The sequence below is a fragment of the Delphinus delphis genome, chromosome 5 (assembly GCF_949987515.2).
Source record: "Delphinus delphis chromosome 5, mDelDel1.2, whole genome shotgun sequence".
NCBI classification, from domain to species: Eukaryota; Metazoa; Chordata; class Mammalia; order Artiodactyla; family Delphinidae; genus Delphinus; species Delphinus delphis.
Window position 1 is genome coordinate 58630853 of NC_082687.1, and position 14682 is coordinate 58645534.

Consider the following 14682-nt stretch of genomic DNA (forward strand, 5'->3'; position numbering starts at 1 on the left):
CTTTTCAAGAGATCACTCTAGCTAATGAAGGTAGGAGCAAGAATCAGTATGGGGAAAACTGTCAGGAGACCACTGAAGCAGCTTTGCAGAAGTTCATGGTGGCCAAAAAGGTAGTGAACATGGGGAGAAGCAAACACATTTTAGATAAAGAAGATATTTCTATGTGAAAGAATGTGTGTAATTAAAGTAACAAATATTTGATAAATGAATGGTTTTAGAAAGACACTGACCAGCAAAAGGCCTTATATGGTGAGTTTATTTTCTCAATAAACTGCCCAAGGTGGTGCATCTTATTCATCACTTTACAAAAAAAACCCCAAGAAAACATTATTAACTTTTATGCCCTTTCCCTATACTAAAAAAAGAAGACATTGCAAATAAATGATGCTATGTCTTTAAAATACTCTCACATCACCCAATATCACTTAAAAATTCATATTATACAGATCCTTATTTTTGTTAAAAACAAAAAGGATGCCAAATTTTGTGTTCTGCTTAAACCTTTCTTAAATTCTTTCCTTATCAGTTATGCCCTGGTGATTTTTTTACAAGCACTTATTAAATAGTTAACATATTTTAAATGAAATAAAATGTCCTTCAGATTCTGGAAAGTTCTAAGGATTATTTTCTTGAGATTTCTCTCTTATTATCTCTCTCCTGCATGCTCTCATATCCTGTAGATGATCATTTTTCCTACTTTGTAGAGGAGAGTAGGCAGAAATCCCTCAATTTACTGCTCTACCCTGGTTCCACCACATATCTACATCACGCCTATTATTTATTTTATCTAGTCTGAGTAGAAAAGGATCCTCCTAGCTGGCTTCTGTTATCTCAGCAGAAAAGTGTCCTTCATGAAATTGAATGGAGTGGAATTACTCTCCCGCTATTCTGGTTCTCATTCCCTATAGTTCCTCAGGTCATGACTATAACACTGATTTCCTTTCCTCTATCTCTAACCACTTTTTTACTGGTTCCTTCCCATCAGCATATCCATATCCCATTTTTTTTTTTTTTTTAATGGTATGCGGGCCTCTCACTGCCGCGGCCTCTCCCCTTGCGGAGCACAGGCTCCGGACGCGCAGGCCCAGCGGCCATGGCTCACGGGCCCAGCTGCTCCGTGGCACGTGGGATCCTCCCAGACCGGGGCACGAACCCGCGTCTTCCGCATCGGCAGACGGACTCCCAACCACTGCGCCACCAGGGAAGCCCTATATCCCCCTTTTTTCCATCTTAAAACCACGCTGCATATTCTTTCTAATAGCTACTTAATTTCTCTCCTTGAGCCTTTTTGATTTTTCCTTAAAAAGCATCATCAAAGGCTGATTACATACCTCTGTGCATTTGATGGCTGGGTATGTTTCATTATTATACCCATTTTAAAGAGGATAGGAAGCCTGAGCAAGGTTAAATAAACTTTCCAAAGGCTATAAACTATAAAGCAGTTTAGACAGAATTCAAATCAAGACAGTCTCATTTAAGGCTTTATTTTGATTTGTAATATAAAGTTTGATGCCATCAATATCATTAAATGTGTTTATTAGCTTTTGTGTGTTTGTTTTTCTAAATAGTAGTATCACAGACATTCAACCCATATTACCTAAAGAAATACATACGAATAATGAGAATACAAATCTATCTTTTAAATATGTGACTATATTAAGTACAAGGCCTTTTTGAAATTTTTAATCTGGTAAAAGCTGTTACATAAAAAAGTATTATTCACTTCTTTCTGATAGTACTTTAAAAGCATAACAAAAATGATAATAGAGTATTATATGCATTTTGTTTTATATTACACAGTAATAGATATAAGGATGCAATTTATACTAAAGTGAGTATAAGTATGATAAGATAAAGAAATTATATTTTATGTGCCTATTTAACAATCCAAATTCAATATTATCAGGAGCAAACGGTCCAAGGAACTAATACTGCATTTTAGAAGGGCAGTCTAGTTGTACATAATTCAACAGTATAATGACTCAACTAAGCAACATTAAGAAGTACAAAAGACTATTACTCATAGTAGATAACTTCTAGTTTGCTCCATTACATTATTTTTTCTAATTCCTTAGCTACCTTTTCAACTAATGTAGACAGATGACCCCTTAAACAAAATTAAATACTTAATGTCAATACACTTCTGTCACTACAGTCTTTAATGTATTACTTTAGTCTATAAACATTCATTGAGGGCCTACTATGGGCAAGGAACTATGTCAGGCACTGAATGTAGGAGGATGAAAAATGGGTGACATAGCTGCTATCTGAGGTAGTTCAAGGAGAATGTCAGTAGCACATGAAAGTCACAGGAGACCTCATGAAACTTCTGGAAGTGCATTCATTTAAATAAAAACATTTAACCAAGTTAACACATAGCACAGGCAAATCATATACAAATGCTACTTAATATAGAATATATATTAATGACTAAAGTACATGTTCACATTACTCTTTCTCAAGTGTCACAGCCTCTAAGGGAATAAGACAAAATTTTTGGTTACACTAAAGAACTATTTTTTTCCCCCAGAAAATGTAAACTGTCTTCTTTTTGCATATATATAAAAGAAGTACTACTAGTGAGGAAAGGATTGTGGATATTTTCATATCTCTGCATGGTTCAGGTTTTTGAGGATAAAAAAGTAGAATTTGGGTTAAAGGATGAACCTTAGGAATTAAAAGATGATGGAATAGGTAGTGACAGTCTTATGGAGAGATTTACTTCCCAAGAGGTAAATGTTAACATTTCAAAGGGGGTACAACCTGGAGCCATATATATGTATACAATAGGATTTTTACATTAGGGAGCTGAGGTCTCCTTTTCTCTCTCAGGAGGAGAGGAGGGCAGCTGTACAACAGCTCCTCTGCAAACACCCAGGTTAATAATTTCAGGGTTCCTCTCTTCTGGTGTAAAAATCCCCCTTTTGGTACTTGCATGTGCCACCATCTCACTCTCTTCACACTGCTCTGAAGGGAGAGATGGCGTGTTGAGTACTGGTGTGGTTATAGCTCTAACAAAATAGTCTGCCCAGACACAGCAACTTTGTTTCCTGGACAAAATAAATAAATGCATCTAATAAAAACTTATCATACTGTAAATAAGAATTTAGGGGGAAAAGTTTCTTTGAAGACAGAACTTCACTATACTTAGTTTCAGGCAGATCAAGTCACCTCAATAGTCAATAAATGATCTTATTCAGCAAAGACAACACACTGATCCTTATAATTTTGCCATAAGATTTCAATACAATGAAAAGTAGGGATAGTTTAGTGTATCAAAGTAAGGTAGACTAAAGAAAAGAAAAAGAAAAATCACTTACTTGATATTATCAAGACAGCCCGATTCAGGTTTCAGAATGGCAGTGTGATGAAACATTTTATATAAAGCAATCCCAAGGAAGATTACATTAAGCTGGAATGTAAAAGGTACTGTTATATTGCATAACTGGAGTAGAAAAAAAGTAAGTGTATTCTCTATGACAGATGAGTTGTTCTGGGAAATTAGCTCTCCTACACTTATAAAGGAATTGGATCATAGATGACTGCCTAATATTTTAGTAAAAGCAAGAGGCCAGTTTGGGAACTCGGGATACCAATGAGTTACAAAGCACTGCTATGCCAAATACACACACATACAAAATCAGCAGCAGTTGGAATGATGATATGGAAACTGCAAGACAAAGCCAAGTCAAGTATATATATTTTTTTCAAGTATATATTTTTTAAAAAGACTAATTATTCCAGGTATGTTACTATATCTACCCTTTAAACATGGCCCTTAATTTACTGTTCAAGTGCTACATTACAAAACATAAATACAAAAGTCATAATATTTTTGAATAGCTAGGTCAAAAGGATTATAAAAATGCTGGTTAAATTTTGATGCTACAACAAATTAGGATTAAAGTAGAGGGAACCCCCACTGACATTGTTATATCACTGGACCAAGAGAGAACATATGATTTGAAACAAAACAAAATAAAAGCTCCAGTGTACATTTCAAATATCACACATATGTAAACTGTATAGAAAAGCACATGTTGAATTGCCCTTGTCACCTGCTTCGTTTATATATTCCAGAACTTGGGGCTATTTTGTATTTTAAAATGGTAAGTATATAAATAATATACTACCAATAGTATCTCAATTAGGATAAATAATGCATATTTGAAATCAAGATATTATGCATTTAAAAATAAAAAAAAGAAAATATGATTCCAGAATGTTTACCTAACTTACTTATCATTCTCAAGTGAAATCCTCTTAAATTTTAAAGCTTTTGAGATTTATATAAAAACAAAACTGGAAGGAACAGGAAGGTTATTTTGCCACATTTCCAATTTCTGTTTCCATTCATAATTCAAATTATCCAAATGAAAAAGAAAGAAAATGTACTCTTTGTCAAACAAAGTCATCACTGTTTAAAACCTATAAAACGAAATGGATTATGCTAGATCAGGCCCCTGAGGAGCCACAGTACTGCATAAGCTCTTGCAAATGCATGTTTTCTTCTCCCAAGGGTTTTGATTAAGTATTTTACAATATAAAAGTAGACTATAATGAGTGTCTAATTGCTTGAGTTATATAGGGTCAAATAAGTACATGCTTTCCCAAAATTACTCTATGTAAATTAAAGATAGACAGCACAAGGATAGTGAAAGTTTTATTTCTTGACCTGGGAAACACATAGTTAATTAGGAGTTCTTACCATAATTATCAATGTCGCTGGTCCTATAAAACTCCAAATGAAGTAGGTGTCAAGTCGGAGCCAACATCTGCAATGAAACACAAGGAAGAGAAGGCATTCAAGGACTGGATATGGGACATACATCAAGAGTGAGCGAGTGACAGAGAAGAATGTGAGCTGCAAAGCATTCCACTGGGAGACAGGAAATATTACATTGCTTGTTCATTTAAATGCTGAATTATGTGCCCAATTTCTGACAGCACTATTGATGGAGTAAGATAATCACCCCTAGAGGAAGCAGGAAAAAAATGGCACTGGGCCTATTTGCTAGGGCCTTTTGTGTCTGTCATAGAAACCTTAAAAAAAAGAAAAAGAAAGAAAGAAAAAGCCATACATATAGCCATTAAATCGAGTAGCTTTAAGCTATCTTTTTCTCTCCAATTATGGTGCTACATAACCTGTCTATCAGCTGTCAGGTAAAGTGACATTTTCCTGTCAAGAAGATCTGAGGAAATTCAGGATAAAGAAGAAATAAATTTGGTATCAGAAAACTGAAGTTTAATTAGGTTGGGCAGCCAACCTTTGAGAGTTCTTAAGTCTTAAAAAGTGCATTGTTACTGCTAGTGCTTCTGGGGTTGCAAATTATCCTTAGCATCCCATGAAGTTGATTCATGACCCAAAAGTAAATTATTAATCACTTAATTTCAGTTACATTTAATACTCCCTCAATTCTTAAAGCCTCTGGGAAATTACATTTTCATTCTTCAGGATGACAGGGAGACAAAATGGAAGTGACTAGTTATGAGAAAGATTAATGTAAATTTTGAACAAATTACATTTGATGTTAAAAATCATATCTTGAATTATTTGCCATTTGGCTATATTTGAGGCATAATTAAAAAAGAAAACATCTCCAGTGGAAAACAGTAGAGTGCTTTGCTAAGTGGTCTAAAAGAGCAAATCCAAAGTATGTAAGTATTTCTGATTATTATGTAACTGTTACTTAAACCTCAGCAATAATGGAATACCAGAAAAGCTATGTAGAAAGAACTTTATATATGTCAATACAGGAATAAATAAATAAAATGTTCCCTATTCATATGATGAAATGTTATAAAATAGTCAAGAGGGAGGAAGTAGATCTTTATATGTCAATAGAATAGACCACAGTAACAAAGTTTAGTGAAAAAGTAAAGTGAAGAATCTATACATCTTTGAACTATAATACACATATTTTTGACAGATACATATATGTATGCAATTTTTTTAATGAAATGGGAAAAATCATCAAACTCAGATTAGTGATTGCCTCTCATATGTGAGTACAGAGGACCAGAAGCAGATGAAAGAGGCTTTAGCCATGTGCTTTATTTTAGTAATTACTGAAAGCTATGTGCCAAAATACTAATAGTTTTAACATTTGGGTGATAGAGGCAGTGATGTTTGTTATGTTTTTTTTTTACTTTTATGTAACTTGAATTTTTTTGGAAAAGGTTAGAAGCTAGATTTTTAAGTAAAGAAATAACCAAATGCCCTGAAAAAAAGTGATTTCAAAACAAGAAAATCTGGCCTTATTCTATTAAGTTAAATATATGTAAACTAATTTCAACTGGAGTATAATATTTGCAGTCCAATAAGAAACTGACTACAAGTTCATATTTTTTACATAGACATATAATTTCTCTTTATTCAAAATAAACATAATAATCCAATTTGAAAAAATGTTATTAGGGAGGCAATCAATACTTAAACTATTAACCATTAGTTTGTTTGAGTAATTGGTTATCTTTTTGTTGTGCTGTTGTTCAAAAAATTTGGTCATGGAAAATAAGAGTGTGGTATTGCCAATAAGGAGAAACAAACCAGAGAACACAAAGGTTGAAATATGAACATTGTCTTCATTCTGACCAGAGGCTAGTTTGTTACCGCCCTAATAACAAAGGAGTGTGTGTGTGTTGCGTGGAGACCAGAGAAGGGGAAATATTTGTGGGTCTCTCTGCGTCCTCAACAAAGACCACATTTTCCCTCAAGATAAGGACAATAAAGGACAAATCATGGACACATTCCCAAATTAAAACATACAAAAGCATACACATACACACAAACACATACACCAGAGTCCAAGAATGTTGCTGAAATTGTAACAGCATGATATACTAATAATACATTTAAGAATGACTGTTAATAGTACAGCCCCTGTTCTTCTGTAGGTCAGACGAGTTTTAGAGAGCTAATGTGAGAACCAAAACACATTTTCAGCAAGCTGTTTTCAAAGGAAAATGTATTTCAAGAATTTATGAAAACTGTTATTCTACAGGTTAATGACTTCTTAGACAAACAATTTTAACTACAATATTACAGAATGTCTTGGATAAAGTAGAGAATTTAAAAAATTTACATAATTTCACCAAATGTGTTGTTAAAATAAAATAATGTCATTAAATTTTAGCCTTACAAAACTTTTATATTTTTCGAAAAGGTCTTTGTTTTGCAAATGCTTTATTTGGAAATAAATGTGCTTTTGGCATAGTGATCTCTAAATGTAGAAGTGAAATGACTTTAGAAGTTATTTTTTCTGTAAGAAAATTCTTCAATATCTATTCAGTACAACAGATTTCAATTCTCTGAGGAACTGAACAGTGAAAGAGGCGATATGAAACACTTAACATGTATTAAATAAATCCTCTCTCCTTGATGGCTGCCTGGGCTTGACTACCTTCTGGACCACAGTATGGCAAGAATCCCTTTTCTAATTCAATTGCCATATGGCCATACCTGCTGTTTTTGGCCGCATGCTGGCTTTCTCAAAACTGTCTGTATTTCCTCTTTCCCATTAACTATCTTAAAAGTTTGTGTGATTTGTGCCCTGAGTTTCCTGTGCCAATGTTGAAAGAATTCACCCTGGCTTTAAGGTGAGGGAGAGTACAGACCAGAAACCATGGGGAATTGTTTCCAGCATCCCCCGTGGATACCAAAATCCATGGATGCTCAAGTGCCTTACAGCTGGCCCTCCATATCCATTCACGCTGAATGCATGGATCCGGAGGGCCGACTGTATTATGTGTGTGTTTTTACATGCCTGGGCACATACATCCTACCTCATAGTATTCTCTAAGTCTAGGCCATTCAATGTCACTTAGATACAATGCAAAACCACTGATTAAGGGGAAACAAATGCTATAAAGGAACAGCTTATTGTACTAAACATAATAAAGTCCAACTTGCAAATGGCCAGATAGACCTGCCATTGAAAAATACAATTTATCTGAAAATTGCCTTTATCCACTAAGCATCATTTAATTTGTGAAATCATTAATTTTAATAGGCTACTTTTGTTTAATTTTTAAGATATATCAATTCTTTTTTTAAATGAACTTCTGTCATATACATAAAATCTATAAATTATGTTTATATCAGTACTGTAATAAAAGAGATAACCCGCTGTTGAAAGAGCAAATGCATTCTGATGACACTACATGCTTATTTGAATCAAGACTGAAAAATCTTACAAGACCAGATACATTCTGGAATTCAAAGGAGAACTTGTCACATACCATAAACCTTTACTTTTTCTCCCATTTACCTATACAAAGATGTCACTGAAATTCTTTTTGTAGCAATTTTTAAAAAATTATAAAATCAGCATATATTGCCATATATTTGATAAAGTCTTACTACATTAATTCAGGTTTATTGGTTTAATACTCTAAACAACTGATACTAATCTGCATGGATAAATTATTATGCTCTTCCAGAATTATTTTCTTCCAAAATATAAGAAACATCACTGCAAATTAAATAATAATAAAGGTGTTGAAATCTGGATCAGTCTCCTGTAAAAATGTTAATTACCAATTAAGCAAGTACTACCTTTAGGTTTACTCAGAAAACAGAAAAATAAAACAATGAAATAAATTAATTTCTCAAAACAGGACAACAGAAAACCATACTTCTAAAGCTAATTCTCTTCTCCTACTAAAATACTCCTCACCATTTTTCTATCATCAGTCATTTAAAAAAGGCATGGCTCTGTATTCTAAAAAGTAGTAAGACCAATTGCCCAACATATATAAATGTCACCTAAAACATATGTTTTATAATGTTTTTAGGTACCAGTAACACTACCAGAGTGTAGTTCCTTATTCAAAGTTAGTTTAACATTGTTCCATTAAGATGCCTTGGGATATTGTATTTTTTTGCCTGTTTAATTCACTCTTATCAAAGCGGATCTGACCATTAACCAATTTTTTGAAGTAATGTAAATTAACAATGATATTTGCTTCATTTTCTACAGGACCTAAATCACAGACTAAACTATCCTTGTTGAGTATTAAATGTAACCAGTAAACAATCTTTGTGACTGATAGACCATGCAATTTATAGGGTTTAATTATATCAGGTTGTTTATGAGAGTTTGTAAACTACACATTCTTCTTTTCTCTGTAGCATATGTAGATCTTTCTATATTTGTACTACAAATATCTGGCAAGATTGAGAGAAAAAAGAAGGAATAAAGAGAATTGGGGCAACAAAGAAGGAAGAGAAGAGGAAAAGGGACAGATACACACTTCAAGCATAATAACTCTACTCTAGTTCTAAGCTTACTACATAATACATCTGTTAAGGGTTTTAAAATGACATTTGTATCACAGCACACTCATGCATCTAATATTGAAATACTTTGTGAGCAAGTGCATGAACTGGAAAAAAGATTGGCAGAGTAATGCAGGAATGGAGTGTGATCACTGGTACTCAAGACTGGCATTTGTGGTTTAGCTACAATTTTGAATTTTAGAACACAAAACTAGATCTCATACATCAAATATAGGTTAGGTTGTCTTCATGCACCCAATATGTTTTTTTTTTTTCCTTTGGCCGTGCCACATGGCTTACGGGATCTTAGTTCATTGACCACGGATTGGACCTGGGCCCTCAGCAGTGAGAGCATGGAGTCCTAACCACTGGACCACCAGGGAATTCCCCCCAGTATGTTTTTAAAAAATAAGTGTTTCATTATTTCTTCAGCAAAGTACATCCTATAAGTTTATGGTGGACTACAAAGGTAAGAAAAGTGCTGTGTTATAATTTATTAATATTAAATGTTGGAATAATTCCCATGGTCCCATGTTGCTTGAAATAACAGGAGGCAGTAGCATAAGAATTGTAATCACTACTCTTATAAATGGATGCTTTTAATATAATTTAATTTATAATTAAAACAATGTTGCTAATCATAAAGTTTGTATTCCTTCATTTTCATCAGCTAAATAATAGTACCAGTAATAATAATAGTTATAATTTAATAAATGCTTATACATGCCAAACATTTTACATGCATGTATACTTAAATATATATACATATATATGCACACACATACATATACATATGTATTTACTCATACACACACAGTTTAAAATATTGCAGTAGTTTTGCAAGGTACTTATATAATAACCACCATGTTACAGATTAGAAAGTCAAACTGACTTGCCCACAGCCACATGGCTAATAATTAGTTGAGCCTGAATTTTGTTCTAGTCTACCTGACTCCAAAGTCCCTGAACCTAATATGTGTTTCTCAAAAAGAATGAACATACAAGTTATAAAATAAATAAAAGCTATAGTTTTGTTGACAATGATAAATTCTCAATGAGTAGATGAGAAATTTATATGCTGTACATAAAGCACAGATTGTTGAAATATGTCCCAAGTAAAAATATTAGATCTTTCCAAATATAAGGTGATCTCTTGAAAAGTTAGTAAAAATTTTAGTATTTTTAAACAGCTTTATTGCAGTATAATTTATATACTCTGAATCATCCATTTAAAGTATATAATTCAATGCTTTTAGTATATTTAAAAGTTGGGAAATGATCACTGTAATCTAATTTTAGAATATTTTCATGGCACCAGAATGAAAACTTGTACCTATCTACAGCCACCTTCCATTGTCTCTACCAAATTCACTCCCTTGGTATGGTAATGGCTTCCCTACCCTCTCCCCAGTCCTAGTAACCACTATACTTTTTGTCTCTAAGAATTTGTCTATTCTAGACATTTAGTACAAATGGGATCATACATGTGTAGTCTTTTGTGACTGGATTATTTCATTTAACATAATGTTTTCAAATTGTGTTCATTTTGTAGCATGTATCAATACTTCATTTTTATTTCCAAGTAATATTCTATCATATGGATATACCACATTTTGTTTATCTTCTCTTCAACTGATGGATATGGGGGTTTCCACTTTTTTGGCTAATATGAATAATGTTGCTATGAATATTCATGTGAAAGTTTTTGAATGAGCCTATGTTTTCATTTTTTCTTGGGTAAATCCCTAGGAGTGGAATTGCTAGGTCATTCGATATCTAATGTTAGCATTTTGAAGATCTGTCAAACTCTTTTCCAAAGTAGTTAGCTGCACCATTTTACATTGTCACCAGAAATATATGAGGATTCTGATTTTTCCACATCCTCACCAATATGTGTCATTAGCTGTCTTTTTGATTGTAACCTTCTAGAGGGTGAAATTATGATGAAAGGTAATCTCTAGATGTGGAAGTTATTATAAATACTTCTTTGGTTCCAGTAAGAACTTAAGTTCCATATTTGACTTCAATTATATTTTCTAAATAACAGGACAGCAGTCCTGATGTTCTCTTATATAGGCTCTGGAGTGGATAACTACTTAACCAAAAAAATTATGCTCAACCCCAAATTCTTATATACGGTGATAATCTTATGCCAGTCATAGGGTTCCTGGGTGATGAAATTATGATACAATAAGCCCTCAGTCTCTGATATACATACACATAAAATGTGCTCTTGGCTTTAACGACAGAACATATAACATACAGAGCATTCCCCATACACATATTGAATGACTATCTTGATATATGTCAATAAATACTTCTTAATTATCTGTACTATTTCTCACTGGCCAACCTAAAGTCAAACGTGTCTGGTGATAAATATTTAGTAAGGTAAATGCTTCATGTCAACACAATGTTACAAGTAGGAATATTTTACATATAATAACATGCTTAGAGAAATATTTCAGATGAATATATAATGTTCTATGAGTTGGATGAGGTGCTTAGGCATTGCAAAATCTATTGAATAAAACTATGCATATAACTTTCAGATACTATCAAGTTTAATGTTCCTTGGCTCAGCTCCTTCTTGGATAATAATATAACCTAGTATTTTAAAAATCAATAATCACTCTTCTACCCAAATGATTATGCTGGTTAGAGAATGAAGTGGCAATAAAGAAATTGGGGGGCTTTTAACTAGCAGAGGAGAGACTACTCCTTTAGGAGCTGTTGTTAAGCTAGTGAGCTAAGAAGACAAATCTAAGACTTAACAGATGATTTATAATAATTTTCAGATCATAAAATTGATTTCAATTATTTTTAAAAGCTCAGTTATGCTTTTAGAACTCAAGGATGTTCTTTCTGGTCCATTATAAATGTTCATGACCTGATCAACATCTTTCAGAAAACTTTTACCAATTTTTGAGCCCACATTTTAATTTCTGGGCTATTCTCTGAGCTTTACTCCTTCCCAGCACCCTCCCTTCTCCTCTTCTTGGAACCTACTTCCAGTCCTTTTCCAATCTACCCATGACTTTAACCACTGCTTTTTCTGTCATAAAGTTAGATTTCAAGGAAAGTGCTATAAACTATAAATGCAATTTTTTCCCTTTGAATAAAAATTAACTGTTCAAACAGTTTGCATTTTTGGAGGTAATATTGCGGTAATTAAAGTTTACATGAACTAATTAGTTTCAGGTCATAAAATCAAAGTACTTAGCACAGAATTTCCATATCAATTGTGTTTGAATTATTAAGTCAATGCCAGCCTTTATTTTTTGACAGTATCATATTGGACAGCTTCACCAAAGTCAAATGCTCTCCCTTTGAGCTATAACCCCATGGAAGGCTTCACTGAATGTTCATATGAATAACAGTATAAGAGACTAATGGTAGATAGAAAAACAGAGAGAAAATGGAAAACACCCCATAGTCAGTGCAATTTAGACCTGTGGTCCACTAGCTGAATTTTTTTTTTTTAGTGACTGTATTGGACCTTTAATCTGATTTTTTAAGTGTCTGATAATTGTGACTAAATGTAATTCTAAGTAAATTATCTCGAGAATAATGTCAATACAGATAAAAAGATTTCATTCAATAACATCAGAAAATAATGAGATTCTCTTATAAATATTGCAAATTGATGGCAAACTAAGCAACTTCTCAAAATCAAATTATGTATGCTTTATGTGTGAGTATGTGTTTTCTACATAATAATCAATTAAATAGCCCTAATAACATTTCATAGAAAAACACATCATAATCCTTCAGCCAAATGGAATATGATAGTTACCTCTATCTGTATCAAAATAACATTTATTTAACCTACAAAAACAATTCTGTCTCTAATTTTATCTCCTACCATTGATACGATTCTCTACTTTTTAGAAATGTAAGCTATTATTATTATTAAAGGTTTCAGAAATAAAACCTCATTGTTATTATAATAAAATACATTAAGAGGAGAGAAAAGAAAGATAAATTTGTTATTTGGATTACTGTAATATGTATTCAGTGGTTTTAGTCTTGATGTAATCCAAGTGGTTGAGACTAAGAAGTAAAAATGTAATAATAACAAAATTCCAAAAATAAGTAAAATAGACTTCCGAGAAATACAAATTTACTGTATTAAGCTTAATAAGAATTTACAGAAAATGAGTGACAATATGTCTCTGAATTCTGGCTAATTCCAGTTTATTTATGACTGTAGACTTTACGTATTTGTATTTAAAAAAATCAATGTAGCACATAAGAAGGTAACACTGACAAAAACAAGCAAACAAACCAAAAAGCCCCCAAATGTGATGAGCAGGAAGTAGGAAATGCCACTTGAAATAAAAGAAATAAACAATAGTAACAGAAACCAGAAAACAAAAACAGATTTAATAATAAGGAACAAAATACATAATTCTATATGCAGAAATCCTTCCAGTGTATAAAAATTCATTGCTTATATTTTTATTTGAGACAATATCTTGATTAAACTCCTGACGGAAACATGATCTCTTCCTTTCAGCTTATCAAGTAAATACAAATGACTGAATAATGTTTCTTTTTCAACACCTGCTTCCTCAATGGGCAAAACAGCACTGTATAGATGTTGAGTTGGATGAATTCCCAAAGGAAGAAGTTATATCTTTTTTCCATGTATTTTGAAGTTTTGTCTCTCTGGACAATTTATTGAAAATGCACAAATGAGACACTAAATGCTCTATGCCCACCTGTGAAAGAATTTTAGTGCAATTTTCCCTATCCTTTACTATCCCTCTTTCATTTACCATTTATTTTATCTGTACCTGTTTTTCTTCTCTTTGTGTTGGGAAAAATCATAATGGTGAAACTGAACCATTATTAAGGCTTGTTTTAAATCAATGCCTGGGAAAAAAATTAGCCTCCTTTCTCACAAAGTGATAATGTCAGTAAATGAGATCTTCCAGTTATGGTGCAGGAAATTAAAGCAATGATGACCGAAACTTTAAAAAAATCACAAGAGACTCCATAGTATTGATTCTAAGAAAAGATAGATTCCTGCTATCCAGAAAATGACCTCTCTTTCAAAATAAATGACTATAACATAAAGCAAACAAGTTTTCAGTTCAGTAATAGGAAAATTTGCAAATATCTAAAGAGAAAAAACAACAGGAAACAAAAATAAAAGCAAGTCAAGAACTGCAAGAGAGCAAAATTGAACTATATGGACAATATTTATAGTATAGGTCACAAATAACAATATCAGTCAATTTAATACATTAGAGAGAAAATGCATTAATTAAAATGTAAAATCCTATGATCTAAGGGCAGTAACTGCTAATGGGCTTCTTTTAGAGGGGATAAAAATATTCTAAAATTAGATAGTGGTGATGGATGCCTAAATTGAATGTACTAAAAACAACTGAATT

General features: G+C 32.7%; 1 protein-coding gene across 5 annotated transcripts in view; it reads right to left on the reverse strand.

The window, feature by feature from the left end:
- The window catches only part of ADGRL3 (adhesion G protein-coupled receptor L3), an 872689-nt gene that overhangs the window by 82775 nt on the left and 775232 nt on the right, over positions 1-14682 (reverse strand). For all 5 annotated transcript variants that reach the window (XM_060012458.1, XM_060012453.1, XM_060012455.1 and 2 more), the window contains 2 exons: positions 4709-4775; positions 3321-3412 (listed from right to left, as the gene is read on the reverse strand). In XM_060012458.1, the coding sequence (XP_059868441.1) occupies positions 3321-3412; positions 4709-4775 (159 nt within the window). The remainder of the gene's footprint in view (positions 1-3320; positions 3413-4708; positions 4776-14682) is intronic.